At 39.4% G+C, this 22,267-nt stretch overlaps 1 protein-coding gene across 6 annotated transcripts in view; it reads right to left on the bottom strand.

The window, feature by feature from the left end:
• STXBP5L (syntaxin binding protein 5L) overlaps positions 1-22,267 on the bottom strand; it is a 218,184-nt gene that overhangs the window by 42,600 nt on the left and 153,317 nt on the right. For 3 of the 6 annotated variants that reach the window (XM_033086846.2, XM_033086882.2, XM_033086857.2), the window contains exons 16-20: positions 21,176-21,348; positions 14,955-15,080; positions 10,939-11,090; positions 9,195-9,266; positions 674-739 (exon numbers count right to left, since the gene is read on the bottom strand). In XM_033086846.2, coding sequence (XP_032942737.1) covers positions 674-739; positions 9,195-9,266; positions 10,939-11,090; positions 14,955-15,080; positions 21,176-21,348 — 589 coding nt within the window. The remainder of the gene's footprint in view (positions 1-673; positions 740-9,194; positions 9,267-10,938; positions 11,091-14,954; positions 15,081-21,175; positions 21,349-22,267) is intronic. The other 3 variants (XM_033086867.2, XM_033086892.2, XM_033086877.2) reach the window with 1 other exon arrangement.

Raw genomic sequence — 22,267 nt, 5'->3', positions numbered from 1 at the left:
ATTTTCCATAACATTTAAAAGTCAGCTACTAGAAAACAGCTCTTAGCAACCATCATTAAGACAGTGAACTCACACTAAAGAGATCAATGTAGACTAGGCATTTGCTGAAAAGATTTCTAGGAATGAGATTAATTCCATCTTCTGAAGGACTAGAGATAAAATGGGAAACATTTATGAATTTTTGTGAGGCCAAAATTTCCCTGCCCTGGCTGACAAGCAAATATTTTTATCTGAGGTTCTGCTTTCATTGTAAATTACATAAATTAGGCACTGGGGTTCTAATGGTTAAAATTTACCATTTCCATATTGCTGATTTCAAATAATTTCTCCATGTGCATGGATGCATAACATATACATATGGAATTACAAGGACTCTCTACTGTAAAAAAATTTAGAAAGACTATTAAGAATACAGAGAAACAAGCTTCTTATAGTAGGTTATAGGAATATACCTGTTACTTAAAATGTTTTCACACTGTTGATCTCAAAATAGACATGTACATTTAAGTTTTCCTTACGGAAACAGGATTGTACTGTGCTACATAAAAAGCACTTCTCCAGTAATTTCTTCTCTTTGGAACTATGCACTTCACTTCTTAGGGATTAATGAAACAGTGATGCATGACATGAATGGCTTATACAGACTGCAGGAAGAGAAGCCAATCACCTTTACCTGAAGTCGGAGACTTGCAACGCTCAAGCTCCAGGGAAACTGGACTGTCACTGAGTTCAGTCAGGCCTGAAAAAATGGAGTGAAAGAGTTAAGTTACAATCTAACAGGGCATGCTTCAACTTTCTGGGTTGATTATATTCTGCACTTTAAAGTCAATTTGGAGAAAGAAATGGTGTGAAATGAGAAGGAAATAATCTTTTTCAGATACGTGCAGTTATCAGGCTGTCACTGGAGCAATTTAGGCTTGGTTTAAAGAAAAAAAATAAAAATCACACCTCTTGTTAACTCAGATTTGTTTTCCGAGTGCCTCAGGATAGAAAAAAGTGACCGTACCTAACAAAAGAAAACAGTAAGGATAGTTTAAAATTTGCAAGTCTGTGATATGACTCAAACTCATTCTCTGTCAAACTGATGCAAACTCTGTGTTTTCAACTGCTGCATAATGCAGGGAGGAAATCTTAAAAGAGGGGAAGAAAAAAAATAAGATTACTGCTACTGTGCAATATTAGAACCTCCATGAATTCACACAGTGTAGGTAATTTTAAAGGACACAGAAGCATTGATAATGCTGGCTGACTGTAACACTGAATTTTTTGACAAAATACTTTATACGTGGTTTATAAATACTTGTCAGGAATTCCACCTACATGGAAGACAGTACCAAGGAAAGCAATCCTAGTCTATACTGCATAAACTCGAGCTTGTTTCTGTGAGCAAACCAAGATACAAGATTTGGCAATAGTTGAACGTTCAAGTTCAAACACGCCCTTTGGCATGATAGGGAGGGAAAGCCTGAGCTCACTCTACCATGGGCTAACTGTTGAGTGGGGGAACTGGGCATGGCCACCTATACAAATCAACCCCTTGTATGTATCCTTAACGCCCTGTGGCTCACCCTTGCTATAGGAGCTCTGGCACTCTGTGCCATTGGCTGTATGGGACTGACAGGCAGCTCTACCCAGACATTCAAATTCCAGCTAGGTGGACCCGCACCCGCAGCACTCAGGTCAGAGCCCACAGTCAGGTGTACATTATTCTCATACTGATACTGGATTTACACACGCTCTGCTAGTGCCACATTCTGAGAATTAAACATCCTACAAGAACCTTTAAGTATGCTTTAAACGGGCAACATGGCTTCTGTAAGATTACATGTTATTATTTTTATTGCTTCTGGACCCTCAGGCCCAGTGACCCTCACCACTAAAATTCATATACACTCTTGTTTTGGAAAATTCTACCACTCAGTCGCCAGTCCTGCTTCCTTAGTATTAAAATCAGTGGAATCTTGATGTAGGTGCTGGCAAGTTTATTACAATAAATTTTTGAACTGCTAAAAGAACTGCAGAGGATCCAGAGCCCCAGCCAGCAGAACAAAAAAATTCTTACCACTAATGAAGATGCAGGAGTGCAAGAATAATGCTGAGAGTCCTTTGGAAAACCAGCAGCGTTGATTTAGTCTGTTAAGTCAGATTTAACAATATATTTGCTCTTGACTTAACAAACAAGATCTGCCAAACTAGACACTATCGGTGAAAACCAAAATTTTTTTTATTTTGAAAAAAGTACTTGAATCTTTCTATTATTTAACTTAGAATCTGTGAGAAAAATTTATATTTCAATCAATTGCAAGTTCAGTTACTTTTGATGTTATGACAATATTTGGGAACCGTAATAATTTAGGAAGCATCTCTAGTACAGAGGATCTTACTTCCACTTGAACCCAAGGTTTCTGTATGTACCTAGAGCTCTGGGACAGAATTGATTTTTGCTGCAGAGCTGTCTGCAAGATGCAGCAGGAGCAATTTTGGCACATTTGCATGGCATCAGAGACCTTGGATAAACAAAAATCGTACTGTTTCTTTTGCAAAAGCATTGTTGGAGATACATAAGTGTTAACACCTTGTAAGATGTTCTAAACATTGTACAATTGGTACCGGTGTTGGAAACAGTATCAAATCCCAGGTCCGACTTGGTTTCTAAATAGTTTGAGGTTCTTTTCACTAAGGAGTTAATAAAACCAATAATCCATCTCTATATAAAATATGATGCTATGGACTTCTACAGGAAAAATGCCAAATTGCACCAACCAAGAGCAACCGCAGTGAGACGACCATGACTTCTTCATGTTTGTCACAATTTGCAACATAAAAATTTAAAGGTACATTTCTTGTCATAGATCTTAAGAATGTTGAACATGTGAACTTCTCTACAAACCTTGACTTGCTGTCAAATCAGTCACGTCTAGCAATGACCACCTACAGATGCCTTAAAAGAAGAAGTGCAACATATCCCCGTGTGAAATGTAGGGGGTAAGCATGTGCCCTGCACAAGAGCATTGGCTTAATCTCACTTAGATTTGCCTAAGCACTTCCACTTGCAGATTTTCTCCTGCCATAAATCTTTCTTGTTTTGAAATATTACAATGAGTTCCAGTCATTACACACCCATTTATCCAGTGCCACTTTTAATCTTACTAAATTCTGAATTCTGAAGATGTCATAAGGCAATGAATTGCTCAATCATTCACTGAAAAGGACAAACACATGTTCATCAATTTTTATGTGTTTACCTTTGATTCCACTAAATGTTTCCCTTTGAGATGAGAGCTCTCAAGCTTTTCCTTGTACTACTGCTCATTTTTAGCTTTCATTTCCAAGAAAACTAAACTAAATCTTTTCAATAATTTACCATGTGTAAATATTCCCATGAATCTCAGCTTCCCTCAAATGTCTGAGAGACTACAACAGCTACTGAAGTTAGATTAAAAAAATATTTTCACTTCCCATTTTGAATTCTGTAGGCAGTTTGTGCCCCAATATATTTTAGCTATTTTTAATCCTCCAAAATCACTACCCCAGCAAATGTTAAGCCCACCTAGAGCAAGAGGAATATTGCAGTAAAAATAAAGGCAAAAACCTGAGACTCACAATGTGAACAACCACCTGAGAGAAGATAAACCCATGGACATGATAAAGAAATTGGCTTTGATTTGAGCAAATTATAAACATGTGCAAATAGTACAAGATGTAAGTATATCATGTAAGGCATTAAAACACTTTTAAAGACATATCCTATGGATGCTTTTCTAAGTTTAGTGTGAATTTAATTTCCTTTTTATTCAAGGATCAAAACCCTCATACTATGGATATGAGTATGAGGTAACAATTTTAATGAACCCATAACTTAAAAGTTATGTTTGAAGTTTGAAATTTCTATTTGTATGTTTAAATGATTCAGACTGGTCATTTACTCTAAAGCACCCAAAGCCATCACATCTTTGCTTATAAATAGATGAATTATAAATAAATTATCCTAAATATTCACAAGACAATAAAATAAGTAAAGTCAGTGTGATTTTAATCCCTCATCTTCACACTGAAGTATCATAGTATGTTTTCTTTATGTTTATATGCCTATATATATATATATGCATGTATTCTTTGGAAATTAGTTCAGAATATAGCTGTTGACTTAAACGCAACCTATATTAGCTTCTTAGGTGTGACTTAGCGTGTCAATTACTGATATACAATGACTCATAGCACACAGTTTTCTTGTGTCCTCCTGTCAGACCAAGGTTACTTCTGCTCACTCCCTCTCAAGGGTCTGGTCTGAGGGACTTCTCATTGAAAAGTCTTCATTATGAAAATTATTTTGCAATTTATCCATGTCCTTTAGATTTGTCAATATTTTGGATGCTTCATAAAGATTATTTTTTGTTCTACCAACAGATGGTATGATTTTCTAGTAGGATGCAAATTCCTTTTGCATCATTTTCGTATTTTTATATTCTGCTGCAGATATTATCCCTCTAGATGCAATAAATGTTTTAATATTTGAATGCATGTTACCAAAAATCAGGTAATAACATGTAGAGCTTGATTTCAGTTGAAGAAGAAAACCAACCAAACAACAATCAACTAACCTCGTAATTCTGCAGCAGAGGGAGATTATTTTATTTAGCTTGTCATATAATCTTGCTACAAAGGGAGGTGGCTGCAGATATTACAGAAAATGGAACGAGTCATCAACACCTGAAAGGTATCCCCAGTTCTGCATTTATGCTCATCTTAGCTTCTTATTTTCCTCAAATTATTTCCCTGATCAGGCAACTGTGTTCCAGTCTCTTCCACTATGTATGCCTAGAATTGCTCTTCTTGCTTCCCTTTCTCACTTTCACCTCCCAAAACAGAGAACGTGCGCCTTAATGCTCTAAGTCCATTCTGGGTGCATTTGAGTCTATTTTATGTATGTAACCATTATCAAGCTATCTATAGATTTATTAGCTAAAATTCAAAATATTTATTCCACCACTGTGATTTGCATATTAGATATCCTTGACATTGACGATTATTTCTTTCCTCTTAGATGTTCATTGATTTTTTTTCCCCTTTCCCTAATCAGTTGCAGGACATCCCAGACTGAAATACTAAATACTGAAATATCAACACTTTCTTTTTCTGACATGGTATTTGAAGAGATTCTTTTGTATAAACATGGCAATAATTATCTATCTATCTATCTATCTATCTATCTATCTATCTATCTATCTATCTATCTATCTATCTCCCTAGTTATTCCCCAGTGATTCATAAATATGTATCTTTAACTTGTATTTCTTCCATACAAGTTAGAGTAGTAATCCTGTCTTTCTAAAATCTTCCCAGGAGTGTCTAAATATGAATTTAACATTGCCAAGATGAACTGTACTTCTTTTGGGCCAAAGTGTCTTCTTTACTAAACCAACAGAGCTATCATCATCACTGTCTTCTCTGATACTCTAATCCATAATATTGGTTACATCTTTGAAAGTCACACTTTAACTCTCATAATTAGACCAACAAAAATCTAAGTATCTTGCCCATTGATAATCTCTCCTTCGGGTTCAATATCTACAAGTCTTATTTTCTCATACTGATCCACATGAAATTATCTTCCTGCTTCATTACTTAATTGAATCAACTACTTGTATACCTTCCCATTAACTTTCATTTTCATTGATATAACCCTTAAAAGTTTAGACCTAATGCTTCTGTTATCACGACTGCTCCTGCTTTTGTTACAATAATATTGGCTTTGACTGCACAATTTCCAAAAATAATTTACTTTTCCCATCATCATCCCTTATGAGAGAAGATAAACTTGTAAGTAAAATCCAGAATCCTCTCTCAATGCCACTCTTAAAATTTATCTCTAAGATAAGAGATATAACAAAGTACAAATTGAGAATGACTTTGCAATATATTTTTAATGTGTGACAGATTCTAGTCCTGCTCTTGATCTTACTGCTCAGTGCATTTTTCAGATCATACTGTATATACTTCTGTATTAGTATCAAATGACAAAAGCAAGAACCAAACTATTTTTGAGTAAAGAAATTAAACTGTTAATGATCTTGTCTAAAACTGAGACTAATATTAATAGGAAGATTTTGCAGACTTTTCTGACTATGGGGATGAAGACAGAAACAGGATAATACATTTTCAGGTATGAAAGACTCTATGGTCTATGTTTGCAATTTTGAATTAAAACACTGGTAATTTTTGCCCTTTATTAATTTTTTAGAGGCGGGGGGGGGGGGGGGGGGGGGGGGGGGGGAACCCCAAACATTTGGCTGCTGTCTGTCACTCACATTCTCTGTTGCAGACTTGAAATTAGCAAGATCAGACTAACAGACTTAAAGATGCCATACACCAAACCATTCTATGGACTGCTGAATTTGTAACTGGACAGGTCTTTAAACTAAACAGACCTCTCTTATGAACAATTATGAAGTAAAATAATAGAAATCAGCCTACAGGAATGGAACAGAATGTGTCATGCAAGTGTACAAATGTATTTCAATAGCCACATAACTTTGTGAGAGATGATAAAAGAACTGCCACTCCTTTATGCTGCCTATACTGAATATTTAACATAAAATTGCCTATCCTGTTGTTCTGTGAAAAGTACTTTAAAAAGAAGCATCCTGGAGAACTAATTACATATAAGCATCACAGTTAATTAAGATATGCATGGCTCATCTATTGAACAGTCATTTTTCCAAAATTAATTAGGGCTTTGTTCACTGCAGAATGCAGTGATGAATACTAATATTTAAATTTCATATCAGTACAACTCAAAATGTAAAGATATTAAAATAATGAATTTTTACAGCCCTCCTTGATGAATGTATTTTTATCCCCACTTTACATTTCCCATCAAAGATCAGCGACATGGGATGGTTCCCCAAACCCAAATATTAAACCAATATTATTTTACCAATCCAAGATTAAAATTTCAAATTTCACAGTATCCAATTCAATGGGTACAGTAATTTCATGACCATAAGGCACACCGGACTATAAGGCGCACCCCTCGGGAGTCAGGAAACTTCGCAACTTTGTAGATCATATAAGGCGCATCGGACTATAAGGCGCACTTTTTTTGCTGCGAAGATCCATGCTGCGTGCAACAAAGTAACGAATTTGTAACAGAAACCCACGATCGTGGAGTTTACTGGCAGGGGCTCAATTTAGAAACATTTTTCACAGATCGGTGTAGGCTTTCAAAGGCAGCCCCAGGCACCCTCCCCATGCAGTGGGCACTGGCACTCCCGCCTGCCCCCGGTGCTGGTTGGTGCGGCTCGGTGCAGCCGCAGGGCCGCCTCCCCCTTGCGGCTCCATGCTGCCGCGGTGCTGTTCCCCCTCGTGGCTCCGTGGAGCCGCCATGTCGTTCCCTTGCTCGGCTCGACGCTCCTGCCGTGCCACCTGTCCCTCACTGGGTTCGGCGCCGCTGCCATGCCGCCCATCCCTCGCTCGGCTCAGCGCTCCTGCCGTGCCATTCCCCCTCACGGGTCCATTGTGCCGCCATGCCGTTCCCCCTTGCGGCTCCGCGGAGTAGTCCTGCCACCCACCCCTCGCTCGGCTCGGCAGTGCGGCAGCCCTGCCGCCCATCCCTTGCTTGGCTCGGCAACCCAGCCGCCCTGCCACCTGTCCCTCACTCGGTTTGGCGCACCGTGGCCCCTCCTGCCCCTATCAGCTGTGGCCCCGCTGGCCCTGGTCCCGCTGGCCCCTGTTGCCTGTGGTCCCACTGGTCACAGCACTGCGGCCCCACCGGCCCCTATCGGCTGTGGCCCCGCTGGCCACGGCACCACGGCCCTGCCGGCCCCTATCGGCTGTGGCCCTGCTGCCCCCAGCACCGCAGCCCCGCCGGCCCCTATTGGCTGTGGTCCCGCTGGCTGTGGCCCCGCCAGCCCCTGTCGGCTGTGGCCCCGCTGGTCACGGCACTGTGGCCCCGCCGGCCCCTATCGGCTGTGGCCCCGCTGGCCACGGCACCGCAGCCCCGCCGGCCCCTATCGGCTGTGGCCCTGCTGCCCCCAGCACCGCAGCCCCGCCGGCCCCTATTGGCTGTGGCCCCGCTGCTGCGGCCCTGCCGGCCCCTATCGGCTGTGGCCCCGCTGGCCCCTATCGGTTGTGGCCCCATTGGTCACAGCACCGCAGCCCCGCTGGTCCCTATCGGTTGTGGCCCCGCTGGCCCATGCTGGCCGCAGCCCTGCTGGCCGCGCCGGCCCCTATCAGCTGTGGCCTCGCTGCCCTCGACACCACAGCCCCACTGGCCCCTGCCAGCTGTGGCCCCGCTGGCCCCTATCTATCGGCTGTGGCCCCGCTGGCCCGTGCTGGCCGCAGCCCCGCTGGCTGCGCCTGCCCCTATCAGCTGTGGCCCCGCTGGCCACGGCACCGTGGCCCTGCTGGCCCCTATCAGCTGTGGGCCCTCGGCTCAGGCCGCTGCGCACAACAAAGTAACGAAGTAGTAACGCCTCCCTGCCCGCGGTACTCCTGGTGCCTGGGGCCGCCCCTCACCTCCCTGCCCGTGCTGCTCCCAGTGCCTGGGGCCACCCCCTGCCTTCCTGTCCGTGTTGCTCCAGTGCCTGGGGCCACCCGCGGCTGCCCCCCTATAGCTACTTGGCACTCCCGCGGCGCCACCCCCCTTGTGGCTCTCACTTCCAGGGTGGTAAATGCCGCAACTTTGTACATCAGATAAGGCGCACCGGACTATAAGGTGCACTTCTGGGTTTGGGGAAAAATTTTAGTCAAAAGGGTGCGCTTTATAGCCGTGAAATTACTGTACTCTTTTAAGCCACACTGTTCTTCAGAAAAAAGAATTAATAAGTAACTACAAATAGTGCCATTGCAAAACAAGAAATGCTTCATATTGATAAATATACATGGAAACAAATATAAAACCAAAGAAAGATACTGTCACCAAAACTGTAACATTGTTGAAAAAAAATTTCTAAGGCCCAGTCTGTCCCGTATAAAACTGAGGTTTTCTCTTTGACTTTCTTTTTAAAGAAAAGAATTTGTGTATTTTAAAGGCAATTGTCAAAAATAAGCATGGTTGACATCACAAATTGTAATAAGTTTGCATGCATGCTGAATGTGCTTTAAAAAACACATTACAAAGCACAAACATATGGAGTTCATTCAGGCATAGTCCAATCATGATAAACTTTTTGCCTAACCTTTAAAGAACTTACTCTGATAGGAAGTACGGATCCGTTTCGTTAAATCTGGATAAAAGTTAGACAGGCCACGCATGCAAAAGTTGTCTTTGGAACATGCCAGTACACCAGCATCAGCAGCAGGCAGAGGAAAGAGAGAAAAAACAGTCTAAAGTGAAAGGAAGTGATATCATAACCAGCATCTAGAACAGCCAAGGTGAAGAAATTTCAGCAGATGCTTACCTTCCAGTTGGGAGACATAACAAGAACAATAATCAAAAAAGTAAAGGACGTGGGATGGATGGTGAGAAAGCAGCTGAGGTTTTTTTTAGATGCATAGTTTCTATGAGCAATCTAGAAGTTGCAATCCTTCTTAGTGGTCATTTATCCCCAGCGGACTCCATTTTGGCAGTACTAGATAGCTGGAATGATGTCTTAAAGGATTGGCCCAGACTGCCACTGACAGAGCAAAACCTGCTGTGATACAGTGCTGATAACAGCTTCTCTACATAAGCAATCCTCCACCTTTTGTACGGCGTTCAGCAAGATGTTGTTTGCGGCTAGCTGCTCACATTTCTTAGGGAGCTGCTCTGAGGCTGGCTGATACCAGAGAGAATCTGAAGGTAACTTGAAGCTGCTCATCTCTTCTCAGCTGTGCCACATTTACATATTTAACACTCAGCACAGATGGAAACTAAGCTTGCCATGATTAAATGCATAGAAAGTGAGATAAATGGTCTTTCAGGAGCAGAAGTAGGCCTGAAGACTTGTATTCTATTCTATAAATTTTCCTCTAGATTTTACTTTATGTTTGGAGTGTAAACACATACCCAATTAAAAAAATATTTCCCATTATTCTATGGAGAAGTAGAATTTGATGATTCAGTGCAGGGTCTGCTGATGAAAATGTTGATGGCATAAACCCACTATAACCTGTTGCTTTTATAATTTTAGGGTTAGATTTAAAACTCCACATTTTCAAAGGTATTTAAAATTTAATTCTAAAACTTCACAGCTATGCAAAACACATTTCATAATTGCGTCTGACTCTTGCATGTTGCTATGGAATATGTGAAGTGGAAAGATTTGAAACCGATTATATGACTTTTTCATCATACAAGTAAATGTTTATACAAGTAAATATTGATAAATAACCAATAAAGTATGATAAAATTTAACTCTATTGAAGTATTAATATTTCTAATACACAATGCATAATAACAGTTATGAGTTACTGTGATCCTCTCAGTATAAAATTTTAAGAAGGATGTTGTAGCTTTATATTAAGAACTTCAGTTCACTAATGAAGTGCTTAATTTGTGCTCCTTTTGTTACCTACATAACATGCCTCCCAGGTGTTACATGTCTCTAAACACAGCTGATTATTCAAATGGATAGTACCTGGCAGAAGGTACATTTAAGCTTGCACTGAAGTCTTATTTACTGGTATGAACTTGTTGAAACCAGAAAGAAAATAGCATACAAACCACACTTCAAGTAGCTGCTGGATAAACAATTTATTGCTTTGCTCATTATGATTTTTTGCAGACTCAGCTAAGGAAATTTCTTGCTGACCTCCATCCCAAAAGGAAAAAAACCTCATAAAACACCTCATTTCTGAGAAAGTGCCCGCACCTAGAGCATGTCAAGTTTCTTTTGCCAAGTTATAGAAACTCCACTGGCTGGCAAAGTCATGCATTCAAAAAGCACTAGAAAAAGCCACAGGCAAAAAACCCAAAGAAACATACCAAGCTCATAACCAAAATGATTTATTTCCTACCTGCAGCAAACTGCCTGCTCTTGCGAGGTGAGCGGGGCTGGCGCTGGTATGGATCACTGGATCCATAGAGGTCGAGGGTGCCCATGCTTAGCAGGACTGTCTTCTGCATGAAATCCACAATGGCCAAACCATTGCAGTTCCCAAAAGCCACTCTGCAAAGAGAAATGACCCTCAAAAGTGTTAGTAATACGTAATTAAACTCTGAAAGTAAGAATAATTATTGTTATGAACATTGCACAAACTTTTTCTTCAGGAACTACTCAAGTTCGCATTTCTTACAAATTTGTAATCCTGAATTTCAAAAATTATTTTCTGAATTAACTTTCCAGGTAGCAGACTTACAACTTCTACCAACTTTCTGTATCAAACACATTGCAGTAATGTCTAAACATTGCTTCACCGAACAATATAATTCTAAAAACAGTGATATCAATTAAGCCTAAAATTCAGGATGTAGATCTTAAATAGTGGCCATGCATTTATATAAAATACAAATATAAATTAAATACGAATACATGTTAAAAAAATATTTTAAAGCTAAATGTAAATGACAAATTAAATATATTAGGCTATATTGTGGAAATACCCAAATCTGAACGGCATTTATAAAATTTCCTTCCAACTCTGTCAGCTTATATACAGCAGAGATTCCTGTTAAAACAGTTTCTATGCCTCTGAAATGCTTCTGCAAATGCATTTTGATGGTGGCTTGATTTATGGGCAAGATCCTTCTGTATCAGACTGCAATTTTAAATTCCAGACAGAAAGGATTGCAGGTGCAGCCAAAAAGAAACTCAAAAACCCAAATCATGTTCAATTGTATTCAGAATAACTCATTTTATGTCATTTTATGTCAAAAGTGATTATTTCAAAACACTGCAAAATATTTAAGCACTTACTTCACACTAAAAGTGAGCTGCACACTCACCCCACCTGACTCTTCTTAATGTGTCTCCAAAATATCTGAAAGGAATTTGTGTGTGGAAAAACAACAGTGTAGAAGAAAAGTAATGAGGTGGAAGGTAAGCAAGGTAGCTAGAAAATTTTCTTCTGTCCTACCTTTTCTTACACTGTTTCTATTATAAAAAAGGAGGGTTCTATATAGCAAATAAAAAAGTAGTATGTAAAGAAAAATGGAATAATTTTTCTATAATTGTCAAACTAGCAAATTAAGGCACCATCTGAAATAGTGGCCTCAATTCTACTGGTTGTTACTACACTGTGTTTATCACCCTAGTGGCAACACTGACTGCAGTACAGAATCTATGGAAATACTATGGATGCACTGATTTTTTCCCATTGACCTTCTTTTCCTGATTGGTGTCTCTCAGGGGCCCATACTGGGACCAGTACAGTTTAATGTCTTTACCAGTGATCCTGAAAATAGAATTGAGGGCACTTTCAGTAAATTTGCAGACAACACCAAGCGGAGATTTGTCTGAGGGACAAGTGTCACCCAGAAGGACCTGTTCGAGCTTGAGAAACAGGCTCATGTGATTGGGGGTGATGGTTTTAGACTAAGAGAGCGTTGATTGTATGTGTTCATAAGTCCTTGCATTCTGGGTGGAGAAAAAAAAACAAGGAATAAAAATGGCAAGTGTCAATCTCATCTATTAATACTTTAGGGAAAAAAACATAGCCATTTGGGCTTTGAAAATTATTAACATGAAATTAATTAATTTTGGAAAACACAAGTCTCAAGAAGAGCTAGTGATCATTCACACCCCAGATCAGCAATTTAACAAAATGTATCATTTCCTGGTCTGTATTTTTCTAAACTCCTCTGATTTCACACACAAGCATGGATCTCATATTTCTTATACCCAAACAAATTAGTTTAAAATAGAATCTGAAATTGCTCATTAATAACACATCTGAGGATAGGTTAAAAAATTTAGATAGCCATTGCAATTAACAAGGCTGAAGATAAATTGCTAACAACCAAGACCTTACGAAATCAAATACAAAATTAATTTCTCAGTTTTGAGCAATGAACAGAATTAATTGCTAGGTTATGTTCTATTCTCTTGGTATCTTTTACAGAAATGGCATAAAACCCTCATCAGACATTTCTTGACAATTAATGTGCAGATTAGCTGAAAATTGTTACCCCATGAGCTGGTAATAAATTTTCAGTGACTAGAACTTACTTCAAAATTTATTATTTTTATTTAATCTTGTCCCTCAAGGTTAACCTAGTTATTCAGTTGTAATTGAAGCATTTTGTAAAATTTTATTTTCTACTTTCGTAACATGAAGTAGTTTTTGATTATTAATTTTAACATCAATAAAACAGGTGATAATACTTTTAATTTGTGGCTTGGTACGGTTAAAAGTAAACCAAATACATGAAATAAAATTTTGCAGTGTCTGCAGTCTTTCATCTTTGCTGTGAATAAAGGTTTTTTTTACATCTCACTTTATTCCCATTTCATGGCTGCAGTAAAACAGTTACAGAAACCACAGTAATTAAAAGAATACTGGAAACAGACTCTCTGGAACACATTTTATGTCTTCACCCTAGTTAAACTGATTAGTATAGGAAGAAAAATAAGGCAAAAGGTGACCCAAATAACTACAATTAGCATGGCAAAAATTACATGTTCTCAGGCTTTATGCTGAAGTGGAATAAGTTTTTCCACATTGTGAAGCTAGATAACAGGCAACAATTAAAACAGTAAACAAAATTTAAGAGGAAAGAAAGGACTGTGCCTTATCATAGGCCTGAGGAAAAAGTTAACAGAGAAAGGAGAAAGGAAGAGAGAAGGGAGCCTGCAGAAAAAAAAATGTAAGGAAAAAGACTTTTCTTGGGTAGATTTTGTAGGAAAGTTAAATTTAGGTTAACAGCCTAATTTATTCATACATGCATTCATTTCTGAAAGACTCTTGTACTTAGCTTATGGTGTTTTAAAGGAGACTGTCCTGTAAACTATTATTGCTCCTAGCAAATGAAACAATTTAAAGCACTTGATTGAATCAAGTCAGTGATTTAGGAAACCACTGTGACCATCAGGAGAACTACAACCTATCAGAATAGTTTAGAAATGAGAGAATGGTGTAATTATTCAGATGCTGCCCTGAGGTCTGAGACCTGCAAGGGAGCAAATTAGGCAAAACCTAACAATTTGCACAAGCGACAAATGCAGCAAGGTACAGTAAAGAAAATAAACTCCTAAAATTCATTAATAGGAAACGATCTACAAATTCAGTCTAAAGACTTGGATAAACAGCCCCCAGAAGACAATATTTTTTCAGAAATGTAAAAATTCTGCATTAAACTGCCAAAGTGTCTGGAAAGAGTACAGTGACTTAGTGAAAATCAGCAGGAGTCAACACCTAACACCCATTACAGCCAATAGTTTTATTAGAATAACACCTGCAGGTGTTCTAATGCATCAAGGTGACTCTCAGTAAGAGAAAAAATTAAAAATTTGCCAATAAACTGAACCTGAAGAAAAAATTACACACACTCATGTGCATTGCCATCCATAATACAGCATTTAATCATTCCTTATTCAATGCTCAATTTCAGGTCACCAATTCTTGTGCAAACAGACATTAGCACAACACAAAAATGCTTCTCTCAGAAGACAATTTCCAGCTAAGATATGATGTAATGACAAATGACAATTAATAGTTAATCACTTCACCATTTTCCATTACATGCATTTCACCTTGGTGAACCTTCCAAAATAACTTTGAAAATTTCAAATTTAAAATGCAGTTAAATCTTATTGGAAAGGATGGAAAGAATTTTGTGAAAAGATTCACTCTTTTAAATAGCATTAGTAAAAATATTGGCAAGAATGGCAGTTTAGCATCCCATATTGCTATCTCTGTCAGCTCAAATAATTTTTCCCCAAGAATCTGTTGCTGGCATCTTTTCAATACTTTGCTTTGACCTTAATTGTGCGTAATTTTAAAGTAAAGCTGGACAACATGATTTAGTGCAATAAAATAAACAAAAAACCAACCAAATAAATAAACAAATGCAACCTTAATTCTGAGTTACTTACAGTCCATAAGCAGAGTTTACAGCAAGACTGGTAATCTGTTGTGGAGGCTCACCATCTACCCACACCAACTGGATAATGAGATCTGCCTGGTAGCCAGGAGGCATCCGCACAGGTCGAGCCTTAACACTAAGAAGAAGGGGTACAAAATAAGAACAAACAAACAAACATGGGGCTATGAAAAACATCTGCTTTGCATCATTACGAACTGTCAACTTGAACAGAAAACCTAAAATACTTTTTTGTGGGAATACAGCTAGAGAGAAAACTGTGAGCCCTGCTCAGCTTGTCACAACTGACATGGATGTGTTAGCCACAGTAGGCTGCAAGCCTTGGCAAGAGTAAGCAGGATTCTGAAGAAGGAATGTAAGAGATAAGAGAGTGCTTGGTACAAGGTACTTAGTATGCTGTTTTGTGGGGAATCATGTGAATACCATACATATCTGGTTTGCTTGGAATGAGCCATTGATTAAGCAATGTTACCTAGTAACAACTAAGCAATATAACCTAGTTACACAAATACTACTGGTGTGCTACTTTTAGTTATAGCTGAAAAGGTATATAAACTCTGCTGTGTGTATCAATAAATGGCTTCATGCTTGCATCAAGTTGGAGACCCCGCCTCTTTATTACCACTGCCATCAACTTTCTTTTGAGACTTCGAAAAAGGACATTTCTGTGTATTTGGAACTTTTTTTTTCCTGAAGAAAGCATGACAGAAAAGTGCAAGGAGGCAAGAGAAAATGAGAAGATCCACCCTTCTGTAGCGGTCCTCACCAGAGCATATTAAAAACTTATGGACTTGATAAATCTATTTGTCCATGTAGTGCAAAGAAATCCTGTTTTATTTCTAGGAGTGTAATCACCTAATATGTGAATGAGTGGTTCCTACACCAAATCTGATATAACTATTAGCATATATGTTCCTACTGTGTTATGGCAAGTTCAGTGACTTGCAAAGCAGGTAGTGAACGTGTACAGTAATTTCACGAATACAAGCCACAGCAATTAGACAAAAATTTTGGTGGAAACCCGGAAGTGCGGCTAATAGTCGGGGGTGGCTAATATGTGAATAATTTTCTGACATTTACAACCCCAGACGTGCCAGACAGAGTGCCGAGCCAAGCACCTGCCAGTAAAAGCCGGCGTTTCACGATTGTTACAAAGTGTTACTCTGTTGCCCTGGCTCCGTGCAGGCAGCACAGGGGGCGAGGAGAGAGGAGTTCTTTCCTTCCCTCCTCTGCCGCAGCCCGGGGGAGAGACGGGGGGGCCCCACGCCGCCATTGCTGCGGCTCGGGGAGGAGTGGGGGACCCCGCGCCGCCATCGCCGCGGCTCGGGGGTGGGGGGGCCTCTGCCCCCGCCCTCCACCGCCGTGGCGGGAGCGGGGCTGGGGCGAGCGAACCAAGAGGCGGCGGCCAGCCCTGAGCGGCACCACCGAGCTGGGCCACCTGGCCCCGTCAGCAGCCCCTAGCGGGCCGAGCCTGCACAGCCTTAGTTGAGCCAGTAAACCCCCTGCCATGCCGCAGTTCTGTTAGTATTTGGCAACTTTGTTGCACGCGGGTCCTCGCTGCGAACGACAGAGTGGCTTATATTCAGGTGCGGTTTATTTATGGACAAAGAACGAAATATTTCCCAACACCCAGAGATGCGGCTTATACTCAGTGCGGCTTGTATTCATGAATTTACTGTACATTTTAAGGGGAAGTGTAAGAGCTGATCTCTGTATGATTACTTCATGTGCTTTTTTGAGTGGTACAACAATGTGGGATATGCTGAAAGAAAACACTGTACAATAATAGCATTACTCTTAGGTATTCATGTTAGTCCTTAGTACATTCACACTGTAGTAGTAATTTACAGGTAAAACCTACTACTCAGTGCATTTTTACTGTACCTGTTACTGGTGAAAGTGCTTGTATCGCACCCATTTGCCCACAGGCATAAAATAGGGCAGTCTACTTTATGAGAAAGCCATTCCTCATCTATCCTCTAAATGCATTTCCTTAACAGCGGTTTGGCACTCTCACTGTTCTACTTCTTTTCCCTGTAGCACTCTTCAGACCTCAAATGTGTATTTGTAATCAGGCACTTGGCTTGATATTGTCATAGACGTGATAGACATGACACTGCAGTTCAACAAGTGCTCAACCCACTACAATTGGCAATAGCTTTGTATTGTTGTTTTCTATCAACAGCAAACCTCTGCTCAGAGTTCTGCAATTTCTGACCTGTTCTGCTGGCACTACAGCTTTGTCCATTTCATTGTTCATATGATACGTATCCACAAGCATTAATGAAGTGATGCTATTCATAACCTCAATGAAGCAAGCCCTGGATTACCCAGGAGTATTTGTGCTGAGAACAAAGGTGTGAACATCTGTGAACTCAAACTGCTAAGGGAGAGGGGTCCTTTGAGACCAGAATAAACTGAAACTACAGACAAGAGTTGTATACAGTAAAGATGCATTATTTTCAAGGAGACTTCACAGCAAGCAGAAGCTGAATATTTTTTCAAATAGTCCGTCAGAGTATCTTTGTGACGGAGCCCTTCAACTTCTAACGTCTGCAGATAAGCCTTTAAGAGGCATAATAGTGGTGGTCTTTCCATCTTATACCCCATTTTCAGCTTTCAGCTCCTACCCTTAAAAATGTTATAAACATATAGAACAGGTAAATGAAATCCAAGAAACAGGACTTAGTCACATGCCCTTTCAGTTGAGCTTTCTATCCATATTTTCTAATGGATAACTGATGATGTGGGAGAACACAAAAGGGAAGCACGCTGCTCCAACAAGCATCTGTCAAAGAAATGCATTTACACTTTTATTCTTCTAAATAAGCTACCTTGAGACTGACAATGGCTGCAGAATTAATTCTGATCTTCTAAAACATGTTTTTTAATGTGGCATTATTTTCCAATGTGTTTTTAATGGCATGTTGAAAAAATTAAAGAACTTGAAGTACCTTCTAAATTTTCTTTTGCATTGCTGTCACCTGAGGAGAAAAAAGCATACACCTTTCCCTCGAATTATTTTTCAGTGCAAATTTGAGGATCTGCTTTGATGAAAATGGATATTATTTCACAGAGATTTTCCCTAAGCACAAAATATCTATAGGTGGTGAAAGACTATAAAAATGGAGTGAAATATAGTAATTTCACGATTATAAGCCACACCATTTTGACTAAAATTTTGCTCCCAAACCAGAAGTGCAGCTTACATTCAGGAGCGGCTTATATATGAACAAATTTTGGAAATTTCCCAACCCGAAAGTCTGAGCCAGCAGCAGCCCTGAGTTGAGGTGGAGCCCGCCCGGCCCTGGGCAGTGGGGCAGTGGCGGTGCAGCAGCAGCGCTGCCCGGCCCCGGGGGACGCGGCGGCGGCACTGGCCGGGCAAGCCCCTTGCTCGCTTCCCGGTGGCAGTGGCCAGGGACACCCCTCTCCCTCTTCCTGGCAGCACTGGCTGGGCACGCCCCTCTTCCTCTTCCTGGTGGCACTGGCGGGCACGCTGCTCCCCTGCCTCCAGGTGGCAGCGGCAAGCGGGGCCGGGGCCATTCCTTGGTGGCTGCCCGGAGCAGGGCTGAGCCACTAAACCCCGTGATCCCACTACTCTGTTACTAATTGGCAACTTTGTGAAAGTTGCATGTGGATCCTCACTGCGAACGGAAGTGCGGCTAATAATCTGGTGCAGCTTATATATGGACAAGGAACGAAATGTTGCCGACACCTGGACCTGCGGCTTATAATCAGGTGTGGCTTGTAATCCTGCAATTACTGTAATTTCAGATTTCGTGATTAAGGTTGTCATTCTCATGTTTTTGTGACATCTCCCTGCTTTAGAATCTTTGAGTTATTTGCTTTGTGTCCCTAACCATCCTGCTTGAATAGTAATGCAGATATTCACTTCTGCAACTTGTTTTGGATGGCTTTTTATTTGAAGTGCTTATAATAAAAAAAAAAACTATACAGACTGCAGGAGCATGAGTAGAAGGAATGTAGACATTTGAGTGGTTTCCTTGACATGTTCTTGTTATGCTACACTGAATTTCACTGTTGAAAAGTTTTTTCACAAAATATTCACAATACTTTTATCTCTTTGGAGTTATTTGAAGTTACTGTCAAAACCCTTGATTGACCTAATTTTGGGATGATACTAGAAGTCTGGGAACAAAGACTGACATTCTGGGTACAGTTTTATGATAACAGCATTTACATCAAAAGTATTTATCTGCATAATCACAAGTCCATTGGGTTCTTAGATTATTACAGCCGCCTATTTCACTGCAAAATCTTCTGAAAGAAGTAAGAATAATATTTATTCCAAATTGCTGCATGCCTCTCTCGATAACAGTTGCTTCTGATTTCAGAAAAGTGCCGAGTTCACATTACTTCAGTCCCTACAATTACTTTCTTTCTGGTAGGTATTCACAGACACAAACACATTCCATCACTCTGACTTCTGGCTAGAAAATATGATGCACTGTGGAGTACCATTCATTTGCTGTAACAATGTTGAGAAGCAGATATGAAAATCAACATAATGAAGCCAGTTATGTATGCATGTCAAATTTTATGTGTCTAGTTCAAACTGTGCACTTACCCTCCATGTGCAGGTGGCTGCAGTTTTACATTAATATTGCTCTATTTTAGATTCTGTCCTGTTGCCCATTTGAATGACTTGCATATAAAGTCAACAGCATCACTCTGGTCTTTACCGCTTTTTTAAATTGTATTTTCAGCGCTACTTTCATTTTACCACCATAATTCTGCTTAGGTTAGAAGTTTTTAGACAGACAAGGCCTATGGACCCAGCTAAGGTTTGGGGAGCAAGTGTGGAAATTTGTATATGTCTTTCCTGAGAAGGACAATAGCATGCATAAGTATACTTTTATCTAAATGTAGGAGTGTGCCAGCAGTTCTAGTGGTGTAATTATTCTGACTTTGAAAAATCACTTCTCAGACAAAATAAGATTACTGTTATCTTGTTTAAAATTTGACAAAAATCTATTGGTCAGCTCAATGTGATACTATTCGAGTTAAGAAAACTTCTAAATGCTAACAAGCAGAATGTCTTTGTGTTCATTACAACTTTTCTGCCTCCAATATCAACAATTCCTCTCTTTCCCAGACAAAATCAAGTAAGATTCTCTTAAGCAAAATTCTTAGTGAAATGATGAAATTACTCCATTCTTCCTAATATCAATGTCATAAATAGATTTCACATTTGGATTTTTTAAATACTGATCTCTGTCTCTTCTGTTGATTTTCACAGTTCAAATTAATGTTTAAACTGAGGAGTTCTACTGCCTGAGTGAATGAATTGGACAAACGAACGGAATGCCAAAATATACTGTTAATTTTACAAGGACAATATCACAATATTGCTTTTAAATGCTCATGCCATTTTAAGAAGCCAAGCAGTACAAAGTATTTGCAAAATCCGGAAATGTTCATTTTAACTGCTTTTGAAATAATTGAGGCATTTAAAAGATTTAATAATAATGAATTCACCAAAATGAGAGCAATTGTTGTCAGCAATGCAATCTAATTGAAGGAAAATTACAGGTTTTTTAGTTCTGTTCAGAATTCTTGTTTTAAAGTATTCAAATCCATAATTATCTGCCTTATTAATAAGAACATATTAATCTACTCCAAATCAGTGACAATGTATTCTAACAGAAAACAATTTGCTTCTTTCTAAAGATTAAACAAATATACACTTCCACACAGTGCGAATGTTTCATAGCTGTATATTTTAAAGAGTGCTTCATAAGTATGAACACAGTTTCCATGTCTTACACAGCATAAAATGCATGCAGTTCTTCCATTAAAAAAAAAAAAAAGTGATATATCAAATATAAAGTAGTATCAATATAAAAGTGGTGTATCAAGGAAAGAAAGCTTTGCACATGCCAGCTTTTATGGAAATTTCTTCATTAACTGTCCTCAGAAATTCCTTGAAGATTTACTCCTAGATCACACTGGAAAATGACAGTCAAACCTTTACTGTAACAGTGTATATTCTTCACAATTACTTCTATCTTTTTATAATCCCTTGTTGATTATTTTGCCTTAATTACTTTGTTTGTTCCATATTCTGGTTTATTCTCAGTTTGCATCACATACATACAATTAATCTATTTTTCTTGGGATTTGATGGATTGACTAACAGATAAGAATGCTTTATAGAAAGATCTATATCTGTGAACAATGGCACGGACTTACTTAAGACATGGGATACTGTCCTTCATCATTCCTTCACAGGCTACAGTGTTGGTACTGCCTGAAAGGCTCTTTAAAGAAGGAAGCTGGGAGGAAGAATCTGGAAATGGAGGATTTGTTTCTGGTTCAGGAGTAATGATGTCTTCTACTTCGCATTGAAGTCGTACCTCTAATGACTTAAATAAATAAAAAGCTAAGTTATCATTTCATAAGGAAAGCTGCTGAAAGTTCTGTTACTTTCAAGTAAGTATCAGTATGCCCATTTTTTTCAATAACTCCCATTTATCATTATAATTTACAGGCAAAGAATACTATCATTTGTTATTTAAACAGAGTAAAAGCAACATCAGATAGGAACTAGAAGGATCACCAACTCTGCCTCCAGATTACTTGTACAAGTGTCTCTACCAGAGAAGTTTTAGCCAGGATGGATAAACATGACAATGTGAATAGTATTGTTACATTAGCTTCATTTGTCCATCTCTGGGGGCCAGGAAATCAGACATTAAAGCACAGACAGCTCTGTGTTCCTTAGAATATACATGAGTTTGGTAGATTCTAGAAAGAAAAACTCAGACCAGTTATCTTTTGCTTTCCTTGTGGCCTCTCTAGAAAAGAAAAAAAAAACACCCTACAATTCTCTCCACTAATTCAGGAAATATTAACTGAAGGATTCGAGGGAGGAACTGGACAGGACATTCAAATCTAAGTAAGTAAATACTGAGGAATTCTTTCTACCTCATGAGTAGTCCAAGGAAATCCTCATTTTGAAAAGAGTCCAAGGTACGGCCCTCAAAGAGACAAGGTCTGGGGATTACTAGTTGAACAGTAATTTCAGTGCTGCTGCCTTGAAAGGAATAGAAGCAATTGCAGAGGTAGACACTGCAAGTTCAATCTTAGTGATCTTTTACTGAGACATCGTGTTTACCAGAATGAAGATTAACAAATTGACTAAATTTCATGAGAATTGGGAGATAAAGGTGAACAGTACTGAAGGATCACCTGTTTCTCAACCATTGTGCTGAAACACACGATTTCAGAAAGAAGTGATTCTGTTCAACCAGAAGTGAGAGTCTTTTCTCAAAATTTCATTTT

Source organism: Catharus ustulatus, chromosome 2 (assembly GCF_009819885.2).
Source record: "Catharus ustulatus isolate bCatUst1 chromosome 2, bCatUst1.pri.v2, whole genome shotgun sequence".
In the NCBI taxonomy this organism is placed as follows: domain Eukaryota; kingdom Metazoa; phylum Chordata; class Aves; order Passeriformes; family Turdidae; genus Catharus; species Catharus ustulatus.
This window is presented reverse-complemented; position numbering and strand designations above follow the sequence as displayed.